Source organism: Triplophysa rosa, linkage group LG5 (assembly GCF_024868665.1).
Source record: "Triplophysa rosa linkage group LG5, Trosa_1v2, whole genome shotgun sequence".
NCBI classification, from domain to species: Eukaryota; Metazoa; Chordata; class Actinopteri; order Cypriniformes; family Nemacheilidae; genus Triplophysa; species Triplophysa rosa.
In genome coordinates, this window is record NC_079894.1 from 8715838 (window position 1) to 8732940 (window position 17103).

Sequence of the window (17103 nt, forward strand, 5' to 3'; positions counted from 1 at the left end):
TAAAAACTGTGGAGATGACTGTGGACTTTAGGAGGATCACTCCCTCCCCTCACCATTTCAATAGCACCGTGACAGCTATGGAGTCATTCAGGTTCCTAGGCACTACCATCTCACAGGACCTGAAGTGAGAGACCCACATAGACTCCATTGCCCACCATAACCTCCTAGTTGTTAAGTTCAATAAAAGTTTTTTTGTGGTTATAAAAATGTACATTACTGCACCTTTGTATATAATTTATATTTTTATATCATATTTATTTTATATTCTTTTCTATTTCTCGTGTAACCAGAACAAATTCCTTGTGTGTTTCCACACTTGGCAAATAAAGCTTATTCTGGTAATAATAACTGGTAATAATGAATGTTTTGCTAGTAAATCTAACAAAAATGAAACTTTGCAACTTTGTTGATTATAGGTTAGGGTACATGTAATTAAAAATAATTACAAATACATAATTTTAAACAAACATTTTTTGTTTATTGTCATTGTGCCTGATTTAAACACTTGGACCATAACAGGCATTGGGCATACCAATAAAGCACCTATAACTCATGACATTATTTGATATCCACAACACGTAATGTCTTACACCAAATTAAATAATTCATTAAATTGCAATATCAGAAAGACAGCAATACTACATTTACAAAGCTGTTGGACTTGTGAAATATGTGGAATGTGAAACATGTTTTAGACCCCAGATATGATTACAGCTATTTCATTTTAGTTAAAACTCATAAGTGATTATTGTGGATGAACTGTGTAACCATTTAAACTGATGTTGAACACCGTTAACATGAGGATGGATCAATTTACAGCAACAAGTTAGTAACAAAGAACATAAAATACAAAAAAAATATGCTTTTACAGTTTTCTTTAAATATTAGAAACGTGTCTTTTCAAAGTGTAAATACACTGTAAAAATGCTATCACACATATGCTAAGACACTTCTATGGACAAAAATGTAAAGTTAAAAAAAAATGTTTCTAAATTATGTCCCATAAAAAGACAGCTTTATAATATCAATTATTTTTTTAATGGACTGTAAATCTTGTAAATAGCGTTTGGCCTAAAAAGTTGCTGTGGTTAAGAGTGGGGATCTGGGGTAGATATAGCCATCTATTTTAAACAACATGATTAAATGTATTTTTATCATGAACATTCATAAATAACTGGATTATATTTACAAAGATAATGGCCTAATGAGTAATGCAGAATGTACGATTGTGGACAAAGACTATACTCTATGTACCAGTGTTCACAGTGATCTGAGATGACTTGGCAAAACTAAATCATAACAAAAGGTTCCAAATATATATTAAAATGCATCATAACATCATAATATCAATATAGTCATTTCTTTTGAGTAATAAACGAATATCTTGAAAACACAAATGCATACAGGAGATAAATAGCTAAATGTTCATATATCGAGATGTGTATCTTATTTTCCTTAAAATAAAGTAAAATAAAATAAGCATGAGGGCCACAGAAATGTTTTATAACCACGTCGTTGCTCAAAGTGGAGTCTGTTGTGGTCCTCATTTTCTGTCCTTCAACAAGCAAAATACTGGACTTCGTAAGTTTACATAATGAAAATATATGTATATATAGATATATAAATGTCAAGACAGAAATATAGAAAAATATTAATAAAAATAAAAAAGAAATACATAGACAACAAAAGTTAATTAGGCTATAAGCATACAGGGTATACTTAATCCTGGTTGCGTTATGATCAGGGTGTCAGTTTTCCGCGAGAGTCTGAACTTCAGTGTGAGCGGCCAGACTCACATGATTGTGCAGCACTTGCACCTCTGCTTTTCTTTTGAATTGCCTTCTTCTTTTGATTCCTCTTTCTTTGCATCATCCTGAGCTTTGTCAGGACTGGAGGTGCTGCCGTTGGGTGGAGCCTGGTCATCCTTGGCCCCCTCATTTCCTCCTTTGCTCTCTCCATCCTCAATGACCACAAATTCAGCTTTCACTGTTTCCTCCATGCCTAATGCTTTCTTGGTCTCTGCCTCATCCTCTACATTCTTGTAGCCCATAAACACCATGGTGACGGGGTGCTCTGCGCTGGCATTCTCAATGGCATCAGGATTGGTGCACTGCAGTTTGGCCTCAATGCCTGTGATCTGTTTCTTGATGTTTTGATCTGAATTTGGGCTAGGCTGCTGTAGGCCATTTTCAACTGCTGAAATAGATGAATGAAACAGAAAAAATAATTTAACTCACACTGCTGTTTGACTCTTACCAAAGGTGAACAACCAGTTAAAATGCTGGGTTATTTTCAATCCATGAAAAGAGACAAACCCAACTGTTGGGTTGCAGATTAACCTATGCTGGATTGTTATATTAAACCATTAATGGGTCAAATATAAACCATGTGGGTTATTATAATCCAACACATGGGGTTAATCGCTTTTTGACCCAACGCTGGATTAAAAAAAAAAGAGTTTATTTCAACCCAGGATTGTATAAAAAATGGACAAACCCAACTGTTGGGTTAAATTAACCCAGGACATTTTTTATATTCTACCAATATATAATAACCCAACAATGGGTTAAAACAACCCAGCATTTTAGGTTTAGGCAACCCAGCATGGCTGAATTTATAACCAAACAGTTGGGTCCATTTTTGACCCAACGCTGGGTTGAAATAACCCAACATTTTTTCAGAGTGTTGACTTTTAATGGATATTGCCCTAAAATATTATGGGTTTTATTTGTCGGGTGTTGCTTGTTTACAGTGAAACTGCTTAGCAATTTAATATCAACAGCATACTAGTAAACTAGTGAGGTTGGATAGATTTACATTTTCTTATTTACCTTTTTTAAAGGCAGTGCTTGAATTATCATGCTAAAATTCTAAACATCCTAAAATAATACTTTATATTAAATATATAGTCACACTCACCCTTTACTTGGCCATCAGGTGCCTAGCAGAGAAGACATATGATGTAACATTATTTGGTATTAAATTCTTCACTAAATGTAATAAATGTGAGCAGATAGATGAGAGACAAATGAAGCAAAATCTTACATTTTCATTGCCTCCCGTCTCAAGCTCATCAATCTCTTGTTCTAATCTGTTCATTCAAAGAAAGGTTTTGTCAGGTAATGATGAAATATATCATGCATGCGTGATTCTTTTCATTTTTGGTACAAAGAAAAGCATTGTTAAAAAAGTCTAGATGAGCCCTAACCTGAGGATGGTCTTCTCCAAAAGTTTGGTTTTGGCTTCATCCTCCTGTAATTGTTTTTGTGCCTCATCCTCTCCACTGGATGGCGCTCCGTCCAAAAGCCATCGCTCTCTCAGTGCTTTCGACTGTCAAAGCAGAGTTAACATCACTTAAACAACAGTTAAAATATTATATTATTCTTATATATAAAACACAACCATTACGATGCTCCGTAATTGCATATTGACAAAATGTGCTCTTGAAAAGTTAGATAATGTTAGCTGTGCTGACGTGGACAAATCTCCTTGGTTGTCTGGACCATTAGTGTTAGTGAAGCACATGACCATTAGCTTCCATTAGTTTTTCACTTTAGGGCATTCTTCATTGCTGCTAATGCATACTATGCACATGCTGGAGAGAGGAGCAGGCGCCAGCTGAAACAGGATTTCCTGCCAGAGCCTCTAGTCCTTGTTTGTAGGAATCAGAAAGCAGGGTAAAACTGGCAGGGCTGGAAGATGCACCACTGCTGACACAGAGAGTTTTGACATCTGTGCCCGACACGTGGCAGAGAAACTGAAGATATGTTGAGTACCAGTTTGAGTGGGACTTGACTGAGGCTTGTTTCACTAAAGCAACTTGGATATGTGCATTCAGTCAAAACTTATTTTGTGATGAATGAAATGAATATGATTCGAGGGGTGAGAATAATTTTGAAGTATACAGCATCACATGCATGAGGGATTGAGCATCGAATGAGACAAGAATAGTAAACTCGAGAACAGCAACAAAATTACACTTACTATGTGCAATATACTTTTTTGTAAAATAAGTATCTAAACTAAAGAAGAGCAGGAAGTGCTGATCTAAGGTGACGCTGGACACTGTTGAGAGAATCAGTAATTGAAGACGTATGTGTAACTTTATTCAAAATAAACTAGTTTGGCATTCCAAACAATTGCTGCTGCCAGCTACTACTGCCAACATAGCTGTTTCTGACTGGCGGTCAGAAGAGGCTTTTCTAAGCATACTGCAGATAAAACAAACAGTGTACACAGGACAACAAGGATAAGAAATACCCCAGAGCTTCCAATAACACCTGTTGTGTTGTTCATAAAGTGTTTAAAACTGAAAAATGAGGATGGCACTTGCTTTGGAGCCAAATAACAGTCAAAATTTCATTTTCAGCGTTCACAAACTTTCATTAAATCAAGGCTGCTTTATTTGAATTTTAAGACCTAAAGTATTGTTTGGCTCCAACTTATTTTGCCCTACCTAAACTTCATTACTTTTTAAGAACAAATTAATGTTTTACAGACACGTTTTTGACCATGTTTAAGCAACACAACTACAAAATCAGAGTCTCATGCAGATTAATGTAATGCTCTGCTCGTACAGTATAAATTTAATAAAATGAATAACATTTTTGACATGCTTGTAAGTGCTAAACATGATTAAAAAGATTTCAATTGTTTTTAAAGCTTAATTTAGTTTTGGAAGAATTGGATAAGTCAAGTCAAGTCAACTTTATTTATATAGCGCTTTTTACAATTTTCATTGTTACAACAAAGCAGCTGTACATGAGACATATTGACTATTAGCAAAACATTTGAAGTTATACATGTAAGAACAAGAAAAAGGTGAAAACACGGAAGACCGACACACCCACATACAAAACACTCCACACACACAATATGCACACGTACTAACACACATAGACACACACAAATGTGTACACACACGGATGCGCACGCACGCACGCACACACAGACACGCACGCACGCACGCACACACACGCACAGTGAAAAGCACACATTTACGATAAAGGAGAGCACAGGCCAAATATTAAACAGACTATAAATTCCTATATGCAATATTAATTAAGTACAACTTCAAAATTCTAATTCTAAAGCAGCCACCCTGGCCAGGCAAATAGTGCAAAACAGCATGCAAACGGTGGCGAGGATAAGATACTGTATATTTGAACTCAGACCTCATAACTGTTTAACAGGGCAAATCATTTATTTCCAAGTTGCTTTAAGGAATGCCTTTGCAAATATTATAAGCATCTGCTAAATGCATATTAACTAGAATCAATCAAATATACTAAAAGAAAAACAATATCCCTCTCATAATTATAAGAGAAAAAATGCAAAATGTAAACTAAAAAGATTCTTTCATTTAACACAGTCAAATGCACTGTAAAAGACACAGTCTGCAGAACTTACAGTTCATTCTGCTTCCTTAAAATGTCTTTTTTGCCAACACACTGTCTCCTATCCAGTCTTCTTAACCAGACGTTCTATACTTATTAACATCAAAAATCTGAATCGGTTTTAAACATATTTATCAACACAAATGAACAAGAAGTTACTATGCTTTGATTTATATCTGGTGACCCACAGTAATAGCAATAATCCAAACAGGCCAAGTTGGCCCTCTCTGATCTTTTCCTCATCCTTCAGTCCCACCACCCTCCGGTCTGGCATTGTTACTGCAAATTCTGGCATCCTGACAGATATACTGACATCACCACATGTTCACACCCATCCACAAGCACATGCAATACAATCGCAGCACAGAGGGGAGGACAAAGGATCCGAGTCTCATTCGGTAGGAAACAGGGCTTGTTCCATTGTTCCCCATAGAGCAAAATCCCTTATGCGCTAAAAACAATGGCAGGTATAAAACAAATAAACAAAAAATATCACGTCGTGACAGATAACAAAAGGGAAACTATTGCCTTGCCGGATATTTGGTAACTGAGGACAGGCATGGATTATTCAAAAATCATGATGATAATGCATGCAGTTAAAATATCAATCAACATGATATTTTAGTTTAGCTAATGGATTAGTTTAGGTAAGGTGACCTACACATTAAGTGTAAACATTGCAGGTCTGTGGTACTTGTGACATTGTTCATGTCCAAACACAGCCATATTGAATCAACCAAAGACTTGAGTTTTAAGTGGGACCACCTGTTGTTTAAACAATGAGGTATTAGAAAACCTCTTTTAAAGAATAGTTCACTGGAAAATCACTTCATACTCACTCTCATGCCATCCTAGGTGTACTGTATGTGATCTTTCTTTCCTCAGCCAAACACAATCAGGGTTACAATAAATTTCCTGGCTTTGTAAATTCAGCAAGTAAGGTTTTGAAGCGCCTAAAAGTAATTCTGGTGAGTTGATAGCTTTCTTCTGAAGCAAAACAATGCATTTGTGAGCGAAAGCATTTCATATTTTGAGATTATTTAGCAATTGTTATGTCACGTTTAAATTTAAACAGACAATGGAGGGTATGCACGTCACTTTCCCATGTGAACACGCCAGAACACATCCCCTTGAGTGGCGAAACACTCAGCAAATGGCTGCTTACAATATCAGGAAACTAAATTCCTGATAAACATTTCAGTGTCCAAGGACACCTAGTTCCTTTGTAGGTTGTAAGGATCACTGTCGAGTCCAACTGCTTTTAATTTCAGCAAATAATTGCGTTTTAGTCCCGGTTTCTTTGTTTCTCCTATTGAAAGCAGCCATTTTGAGTGTTTTGCCACTCAAGGGGATGTGTCCTGGCATGTTCATGTGCGGAAGTGACGTCAATGCATGCCCTCTATAACAGACCGCCTTGTGTGGTAAGTTCAAATATGGTGGCACAATGAATTTCATTGGTTCTCACGTGTCTCATGACTAGGGTTGGGAACCGAGAAATGGTTCTTATCCAGAACCGGGTCTGTTTTTTGAAAAGAACCGGAACCGTGCGCAATTTATAAGTTTCGGTTCCAAAAACGGTTCTGGCGCTGTGAGCAGCTGTGAGCGCCTTTAAAGGACCAGTCAATGAAATCTAGCGGCAGGGTTGCGAATTGCAACCAACCGCTCACTCCACCCCTCCCGTTCGAAACACTACAACGGCTGACAGAACATTGCGAATTATATGCAAGGGGACCCGCAGTGTATGTAGATAGAAATAGCTCATTCTAAGGTAAGAAAAACATAACGCTTCATTGTGTAAGCTCTTTATACACCTCTGAAGACATAGTTATGTATATTATATTGCATTTCTGTCAATAGATCCTCCAAAAAATGACACACTGGACCTTTAACTGCCGAACACATCAGTTTCCATAACTGTGCACGCACCCCAGACGCATCGCACCGCATCTTTGACGAACACATTGTTGACTGTAAGCGCACTCCACAGATGCGTCACGCCTCGTCTTGTCCAACACAATGTTTTCCTGTATGCGCACTCGCATCCTTGATAACTATGCACGTTGTTTTGTTTGACTATACACACACTGGCAGCGCGCAGCTCTTGCCGCCACTAAATTACATTATACTTCTTTCAAATTGTCATTTACATTACTGAGCAACCTTTATGGACCAGTAGACTGCTGTTGTTATGTACAAAGGAGGGTTAGATTATTTAGTGTACAAGTCATTTCAAGAGTGATAAACAAAGTGATGGAAAATACTATTTTCATGCATTTTAAATGTTAAAATAGTGAAAAGCAACAAATGACAGTTAACATTTAAAAACAAAATTTTATTTATTTTGTTTTATATTTCATTAATTTATTAATAAAATAAAATGTATTTATTAATTTATTATTGGCAGTGTAAAATCATCAACTCATCAAAGCACATGTGATTAATGGATTAGCATTACTCAACATTACTTACTACCTTACAGTCAGCAACACTACATTCAATTCAATTAAAAATAGTAAAAATAATAGTGAAATAGTAAAAAAATATATTGGTTTTAAATGGAACCGGAATCCGAACCGGGAATCATAAGGCAAAAATGGAACCGGAATCCAAACAGGAAAATTTCTTACGATACCCAACCCTACTCATGACTAGTTGTCATATGCGTTGTGACGAAATTTTCTTTGGCTAAAGAAAGGAATTCATATGCACCTAAGATGGCATGAGAGAGAGTAAATAATGGGGTTGTTATTATTTTCCGGTAACCTATTTTTTTATGTGATTAATTTTGGAGTTATTTTTACAACACCGGAATGCTTATAAAACTGGACCGTTTAATCGGCAAGGGTTTAATTTCAGTACAAAGAAAATAAAATACTTAAAATACTCATTAAAAACTCTCAAGACTCCCAGAAAACGTAGATGGGTGTTACAAAACATTTGCAAAAGCACTACACTTGCCACAACAATGCAGAACTTTACTTAAAGGGAGGATACAGATTTTTTCCCCTGTCCCTTCAAACAGGAAACTGCTGTTAAAACTTTCCCTCCCCTTTCAGCGACTTCAAAACTCTCCAAAAATCAATCTCACATTATGAATTTCAACACTAAGCCTTTAAATAGAAACGTGAAGTCTGAGGCTAGACAGTCAGAAAATTACATAAGCAGGACACACCAAAGCACTCTGACCTTTAACCCTTGTGTGAACGCCTCTGCCAGCAGTCTAAATGATGACATAGTGACACAGCATTTGAATGCAGACACAGAAGAAAGAAGCTACATCAATGAGTACCCCATATGGGTGCGATGTTTTTTTTTTTTAAAGGATATTTACAATTAAATCGTTTTTTGTGTTTTAAAACATTCACTATCTATTAGTTATTATTTCTTGAATACCTTGAGATGCTGCAGTTGTCTGCGGTCATCTTCCAGTTGTCTTCTTTTGTTCTCAATCTCAGCCTCCCGCTTTCTTTTCTCCTGAAAGACAGAGAAAGAATATTAAAGTCATCCACATACGTCCTACTTAACATGAAATAACCTCTGTGCAAATCTAAGTGAACAAAACACACATGTATATGCACACTTTAAAAAAAAGGTTCTACAAAAAGTCTTCACAGCATTGTCATACAAGTACCATTTTTGTTTCCATTAAGTCAAATGTTCTTAGAATAGCCATTTCTTTCTATATTTTTAGTATAAAGAACCTTTTTTCACAACAAAGAATACTTTGTGAAACAGAAAGGTTCCTCAGATGTTGAAGATCTTTATAAAACTATTCAGCCAAAAATGGTGCTTTTATGGCATTGTAAAGCACCTTTATTTTGTAGTTAAAGAAACTGCCCACTAGACATTATTTCAAGTTTATTTGTATACCACACATAATGTAAGCTTATAAATTTGACTAATGGCAGTAATCACATGAGTTAGAGTATGTCTACATCTAGGCTTGTTGTCCTGATTGAAGCTAACACTTCCTCAGCATGTCATAATGCTGAAATCGCATATCTCTCTGTAACTCTTTTCAGAGAAAGGCTCAAAACAAACAGCTAAAAGCAGCTTTCATCTGGTGAGAAGTCCCATCAATAATTAAACACACAAAAGTGCTTAAACTCTGATGGCTCAACATGCATTAGCCATTATAGATGGTCATTGACATACTGTATTGGGACTGTTACTGGGGGGCAAATATCCCATGAGACTAAAATCCCTTAAGCCTCTGTGAGCATCTATCTGTATCCCAATGCTGATGCTAAACTTTTTCAAACATAACTACCATTCAAAAGTTTAGTCACTTGACTGAAATGTTTTTCATGAGATAAAAACCTTAAGATCTAAAGACATCTGACACAGATCCCATAGTTCCATGTATTGTTCCAGTTTTGAAGGAAAAAAAAAAGAAAACTTACGTAAGTGACCCTAAACATTTAAACACTAGTGTGTATTATAATTGACGTCTATATTTACTCACAGCAATAGCCCGGAGTCTCTCTTGCTGTGACAAAGCTTCCGACATCCTGCAGAAAAGAGCAGTGGAATTAGATTATAGCCATAACAGGAGTAATGGAGCAATTAGGATCACTTTTCATTTAACTTAGTCACAAGAAAATGCCACCAGCACACTGCAAAGGATAAAATATAGGTAATGTAGCTCATATATTACCAACTGTATGTTGTACCAGGTATTCCTGGTCCAAGACTGTTCAATCGTGGATATTCACTAATGGATATTCTTGGATTGATAAATCCTGTCGTCAACTGTACACCAGGCTGGATACACTTTTTTTTTTTTAAGTTTACAATACATACACATCCTATTTTACTAGATACTGTATAATCTTTATCTTAGTACAGCTAAGATGATGTCTGAAACGTGAAACTGTAATGTAAATATTATTGATTTGACATCAAATTACTATTAAAAATGTTTGTTAAATGCAGTATTTTCCAGAAAACAAAATTACCAACTCGGACAAAAATAATTCCTCTCAATCATTACTGATTCACAGTTTAACACCAAAAAATAACCACCTTTGACCTTGAATAATTTCCTGTCTATCACAAACCGTGTTCATTGTCTAAATCTGAGAGATGTTAGATGTACATGTATGCTTGTAACTGTAAATTCAGTCAATTTGCATAGGCATACAAGCTAAATATTTAGTTACTTTGTTTTGTAAGTTTGTGGATTCAGCCACAGTACAAAGGGGCTCCTGGTGTTGAGGTGTTGTGTTTACAAACAGTAACTAAAAAATCCAATGTTAAACAGTGATTTGTGTGAGCAATTGTTGTGTCAGATACAGAGGCTTGGTCTACTTCCTCACCAGCAAAATCTTTAAGCTCTTGCATTTCCATACGTTTTATAGATGGACCCTGTTTTATGTTTACACATGCTTCGCTCTTGTAAAATATGAGTCCAGTCAGTCAAGAATGTTTTGCTCCTCTTTCCTTCGAGGGAAAACAGGTCGATAGGAATAGATAAGAGAAACGGCTGGCTGTTTTACTCTTTTCAGAAATCAAACTACAGTTATACACTGGCAGAATGCAAATTTGTTCCCAGAATGCAGCTGATCACAGCGGTCCAGCAGAGATGGAAGAAGAGGAAAGTTATGAATGGCATGCCAATTTCATGACTGTTAACAGTCCTTTGAATTCCTTCCTAAATTGGTTCCAGAACTCTGACATACAGTCAGCTAAACCTAAAGGAAAGAGCAACTTTGCTAAAGAAAAATAACTGCTTCATGCAACGAACACATTTTTGGCTACATGACAAAAAAACAAAGAGCGATTTTCCACCATCACGCCGAATCATTCCCGTTGTTTAATCGTTCCACTCCGGTACGTAAATGGTTTCATTTTCCACCGCAGGGCTGATAACGGAAATCCTTAGAATGTAAACACTAACGCGTCACGCCTTGGTAACACAAGAGACTGAGCTATAATGTCTCTGCACGCACATAGTTATACTGATTTGAGATGTTTGATTTGCTGTATCATATGGCATTTTGTTTATTTGTATTGATTTGAGCATCAATAAAAAAAAACGTCTCTGCACACGTTCTGGGCCGAGAACAGTTTGTAATCGTGCCATGTCGAACCAGGCTCACGTGAAAACTGTAACCGTTTCAGACTGTGCTTAGAACGGTTCGGAGCGACGGTGGAAAAGCACTCAAAGTCATCTTTGCACTTCTAATATGGTGGAGCATGTTGTTAACAACATTCAAACTTAAACAAACATCAACATGAGCATGACAGTGTTCAGTGGTTTTAAAGCTGTTTGCTACATTGATCTGTCTTTTGACAAGGAGGCAAACACACAATGAAAGGATTGAGAAAACATACAATAAGTTAAAAAAGGGACTTTAAAAGAGGTCAACCATGGAATAAGAAGATAGCCAAGAAGGGAAGGCCAAGCCCAACCTGGCACAAAGATGTCTTTTGTCATAGCCTGTTTTATTGCAGGGTTCTGCATTGGTCCAAAGAAAAAGAGCTTCTCTGGTGAAAAACAGCTGCAGGGGAAAACATCCAGATGATTAGAAATCTCAATGGCCCACCAGAGCAGAGCCTGTCACATGGTCTCTCACTGAGCAAACTGTAAAATGTTTGTTGATATGTTATCTCTACTTCTCCTCTATATTTATTTTTTACCATCTGACATCAGACCTCAAGAATGACCATGGAATCGATCATGTGAGATGAAATCCAAGCAAACGATTTACTTCTGCCCATTCAGACCAGTTGGTAAACACAAACTTACCCAAGATCAACAGAGAAACAACTAATTTTATATTAACACCTAAAGTCACCATGAAATCAAACAGGAAAATTCTAAGTGTTTTACATTTACATTTAGTCATTTAGCAGTGTTTTACACAGTGCTGCAGCGATTATCAAAAATTATTCATCTGTACTCACCATTATTTTTTCAAAATTCATTTGCACTTGTAATCTTTAATCAAAACCATTAAGCTCCTCTCCCCCTCTCAACAACAACTCTTCACCACATGACGTCAGCAACCAAAAAAGAGGAAGGACTATACTGACTGGCCAGGCATTTTTATACCCTCCCCTCCAGGCCTAACTTACAACAAACCAATCAAAAAGGGAAAGGCAAATAAAGCCCAGCCCTACATTTTTTTCTCATTCCAGAAGCCATTTCACTCGTATATACGTCACGATACGGAAAAGAAGTCAATCGCAACTTCCGTTTCATAGTGACTTTAAAGCATGATGCTGCATTTGAGATCCCGCTATGATGATTCATGGAGAAAGGCCCACTCACAAAACATGAAGTACGCTAACAGATAGAATCAACAAGCAAATGATACACAGATAACAATCGACAAAACATGCATAACAATTTTCTATAAACTGACCTTTTTTTAAGTCTATATGCCAACAAGCCCACAGTCACATTTGATCCAAGTTATTTTCATGGATGAATAAAACTGTTTTAGGGTTGTTCAGTAATATCTTCCTTTAAAGGTCATTTTAATTGAGGATAAATATAACCAGATTTTACACTCTATAATAAAATGCAAATTAGATCAACACTGCATCAGTGGTTTGAGAATGAGATGAAACTCCTTGAAAAGTTTCAACACCATGCAGCCATTTCCTTTCGCCACATCTCATTGACAGCATTGGAAAAGCATTTGGGAGTCCAGGAAAAACACAACACTAGCCAGCTTTATCCAATCTGTGAAGTCTCCAGTGTGGTTGCACTTATATTAGAGCTTGTTTCCCCCCTCTAGTCCACTGCTGGGCAACACACTAAAGCCACACTGTGACCTTTTCACTGGATCACTCATTGGCCAACAAAAGTGTTTAAAATGCCAAAAGTGACAAAGAGCAGCCAATAGATAATCATGGCACGAGTGCTGATGAGAGAATCGAATGCATTAAACACATGCCACAGCATTAACCCAAGACCTAAGACATAAACCAAAGATGCAATTTAATTTAAGCTTTGTTTTGACAAAAACAATGTCAGGTCCTATTTAAGCATAGGTTCTAGTACAAATTACAACAAAGCAGACCCATCTTCATTCCTCAGAGACAAGGATGGTGAAGAAAATCTCTCCTGAGAGCACTCTCTCTCTCTCTGGATTTTTAATGGCTTGTAGGATAATATAACTAAATTTAAAGGCACGCTATATTGAACAAAGCATAATTGCAAATCTAAAATCAGTTCATTTGTTGTGAAATTGTAGAGCACTCAGGAAAACAATGCAGCCTCATTTAAGACTCTTTTCAGTGGTAGTGGTAATAAAAATTAAGGGCCATTTGAGATTTTATAAATATGAATTGTTTTTAATACAAGACACAAAATATATATTTCAACGAAATACAAACTTGACCATAAAAGCCAAACCCCTCCCAAACTAACTCACGAACAGACAGAAAAGCATTACGTTACATTCTAAGCGATATTTGATTGCGAGGAATGTGGGAGGGAGACCTGAGAAACTTCAACATGAGGATTTTGAGCAGGTCCAGATTAGCTGGTGGAGATACCAAGATACACTCCCTTTTTCTGAGATCTGCAATAAGCAAGGGCCCCGCCAATGTGTGGCGAGGAGAAAAGGAAGGAAGGATACCAACATCCTAAATCAGACCACGGGTGCATACATACATTTCAAGCATACAGAATGTGGGACACACCAACTGCTTCAAAGGTTTCTCTCCACTAGTGCTGAAACCCTGGTTCTTAAAGATAACAGCCTTAGAATCAACCCTAAGTAAATTCAGTCCATTACCACTTTCAAAAATGTTTAAACTGACATCCATTGCTAAAGATCTCCTCTAAATTGGTCAGTTTTTAAAATGAGTCATAAAGTGTGCACTCAAGTTCTGAACTGCTGTTAAGATATTTTCATAAGGGCTGACGTGAGCACTGCAGAGAGGGCTAAATCAGAAGAGCCCGTCCCAACTTAAGCTACTGCTATTATCTGTTACAGAGCTCTGATAGAGAAAGGGAAATATATAGGTGAGGGGTTAAGCATAAGTGGCAGAGCTGTTTAATTTTAACTCTTAACCATGTCCAGTCAGGGGCAGCTGTCAGGAGCCCTTGCTGCTGGACTGTTACAACTGTGAAGTGACAGACCACATGATCACAACACCATATATGTATTTTTGAATTATTTGAGTCAAATGTCACATTCAAGCAGGCCAGTAAAATATTTCAAGATACATAAGATATATCCACATTGGCATAAAAATGTATCTGTCATAGAGAAATCCTTAATGATACCTTGTCAAAACAACAAGATGAATGAACTCCAGACATTGAGATACAGATATTTTAACAGAATTGTAAATTGTAAAACAAAAGTGCAGTCAAGTTCCTGACAGAAAATGTTTGTTAACTACAAATGTGCTTAACCATATTGTTTATAGTTAAACTTGTGCTATAATGACTCCATAATTCATTTTTTTAATAGAAAGATTGTGGTCTACATACCGGGTTAGGCCTATGCGTAAACTTGTGGGTACCTCCAACGAGTTTACGCAAGTATTTAAAATGATTATTATTTTCTCTAAAAGTTACCAGAAACCCCTGAACTAATTTAATTAACAGTCATACACAGCGACCTCGAGTCAATAATGCTGTATGTCTTCTCATCAATGGTGATGCTTTGGTGGCCGCAATGACCTAGTGCCTCAAATGTTCACGCGAGCGCAAACTTGATTGACAAAGCTTTTGTCATTGGATATGTAACCGCGTTGACATCACTGTCTCGTTGCTGCGCGCGTCCTGTCATTCTCCGCCAAAGGTAAACACGAGACATGCATTTCACAGTATACAAAAGCACAAACTATGTTACGCAACCCTGGCAATAAAAATGCTTCGTGGTACTAACGGTGCATTGCGTAACCACTATTGCGGTCTCGTTTCACATCATCCTTGAGGAAAATAAAGCGTTTCCAGCTGGGGAACGAGCGCACGATCGACGCTGTGGGTGTGGAGAGGCTCAAATCTGAGACAGAATAATCGCATCAGAGGTGATGCTCAACACGACACGCTCTGAAGAATATTTGACTTTACGCGCGGAAAAAATAATTCAGATTTACAAACTGAATGATTAATATGCAGTTGTGTACGAGGCAATTTTGCATCATATGATGTTAAATCCAGGTCTGCACGGCCATATTGGATCATCCCACCCTGTTTCATCAGTATATAACGTGGTTCTTCCCCACACCCGAACAATAAACCCATGCTGATGTTAGGAGAGGACGCGCTGCAAAACGCATCATCGCGTTGTTGTCCTTTCACTGAATATGAAAATCATTGATTTACACAATATATGATGAAAGACGAAACGCGCGTAAAGTCTCATACTATCCGACTGTTTTCTCTGTGGAAAAGTAACTGTAACATTGTTACACTATGTCGCGCAATTATGTTATTCGTGCTGTCTTAATAAAACCACGTCTGTCTGTCTTACATATTTTAAAATATCGACCGGACTATTTAAAGCGCCAATGGCATGCCAAGCTTACAGTAGTGTAAAAAGATGTCAGAAAACGAAAATAAAAACCACAAGAAAAATAACAATTGTTCTGAATCAAATAAATACTCACTCGGTTACCAGACCTGTTCCCCTTGAATAGGAAATGTATCACTCGCCTCCGCTCAGAAAAAGCCAACCCCCCGTTCAGAGGCGTATACGATACAGGTAATCAATATGACTACTAGCCTACTATCTAATGATGGGCATTAATTCTGTTCTCCTGCACGTTCAGCTCCTGGCAGGGAGGTGTAGCCTTGTTTTCCGGGGAGCGGCGCTCAACCCGACGGTGAATATTTCTGCCTGCGTCCCTTGTACAGCAAATTTCTCTCTCTCTCTACCTCTCTCTCACATGGCTTGATGGGTTGGGATGGAGCGCGAGACTGTTGACTCTATACTAGCCTTTGTTTCCCGCGCGACTGTGTTGTAGGGTAGGCAATGTCTGTCATTTCTTGCTATAGTGAGAGCGAGATGCTTAGATACGCCTCCCTCCGGACACACTCGAGGGCTGTGACTTTGCCCAGCACAACATTTAAATAGGCTAAATAGAAAATATACCAAATTAGAATCGGTTTGTTTGTGATAATGCCAGCTGCAACACTTCGGATTTATTTTACATTCCGTTATAGTGTCGGGCAAAGTTAGCACGCACAATGGTACAAAACCGCGCAGATATTTTAACCAAAGAATGGACTTGTTGCAGCTGCTGGATAAGTTAAAGAATGTCTGCGCTGTGTTTATTGGTTTTGCATTTGTAATCCTACATTACAATTATTATTATTTTAGCTAACATTACAGCTTCTTAAGGGTAGTTAATATCAGTGTCATAACTTTGTTTTGAAAAGTGGTGGGGACAGAGATGACAAAAAATACTTTAATAAATTGTTTCTGTAATAACTCATTGGGAATATTTAACATATATTGTGGGCGGTCCGTCCATTGGCTACTCCGCTTTTCGACTCCAGCTCTTTCCAAACGGTCATTTGGGGAAGGTCACTTGGCTGTTTACACTTAAAGGCAGGGTGGGCGATCCTGTCCAATAACATTTTTTGTCATGTTGGTTGGAAATCTCTTTACATCCTGATAGCAATCAAGAAGTATAGTGGTCAAATAATATTTTTAAAATTATATATCGTCTGTGAAATGCGTAGGACCAAAAAACGTTCGCCCAATCAAAACATTCTGGATGAACTCTGTGA

General features: G+C 37.3%; 1 protein-coding gene across 2 annotated transcripts; it reads right to left on the reverse strand.

Moving 5' to 3' along the window:
- Positions 1-467: 467 nt before the first annotated feature.
- On the reverse strand, positions 468-16361 carry palm1b (paralemmin 1b). 2 transcript variants are annotated; one of them, XM_057334543.1, is made up of 7 exons: positions 15978-16361; positions 9862-9907; positions 8790-8870; positions 3209-3330; positions 3046-3091; positions 2920-2941; positions 468-2193 (listed from the first exon to the last, which is right to left on the reverse strand). In XM_057334543.1, exons 2-7 carry the CDS (start codon positions 9904-9906, stop codon positions 1793-1795), a joined length of 717 nt encoding a protein of 238 aa, XP_057190526.1. In that variant the 5' UTR covers position 9907; positions 15978-16361; the 3' UTR covers positions 468-1792. The 2 variants fall into 2 exon arrangements, with proteins under 2 accessions (XP_057190526.1, XP_057190525.1); XM_057334542.1 differs by having other exon boundaries at positions 468-2196; positions 15978-16357.
- Positions 16362-17103: the final 742 nt, after the last annotated feature.

Excerpts from the sequence above, each read along its gene's own strand:
- palm1b (XM_057334542.1), bottom strand. The coding sequence starts at position 9,906 with ATGTCGGAAGCTTTGTCACAGCAAGAGAGACTCCGGGCTATTGCT. Across the intron at positions 3,092-3,208 it reads TTGGAGAAGACCATCCTCAG|ATTAGAACAAGAGATTGATG; the intron begins GTTAGGGCTCAT and ends TTGAATGAACAG. Across the intron at positions 2,197-2,919 it reads ACCTGATGGCCAAGTAAAGG|CAGTTGAAAATGGCCTACAG; the intron begins GTGAGTGTGACT and ends CATCTATTTCAG.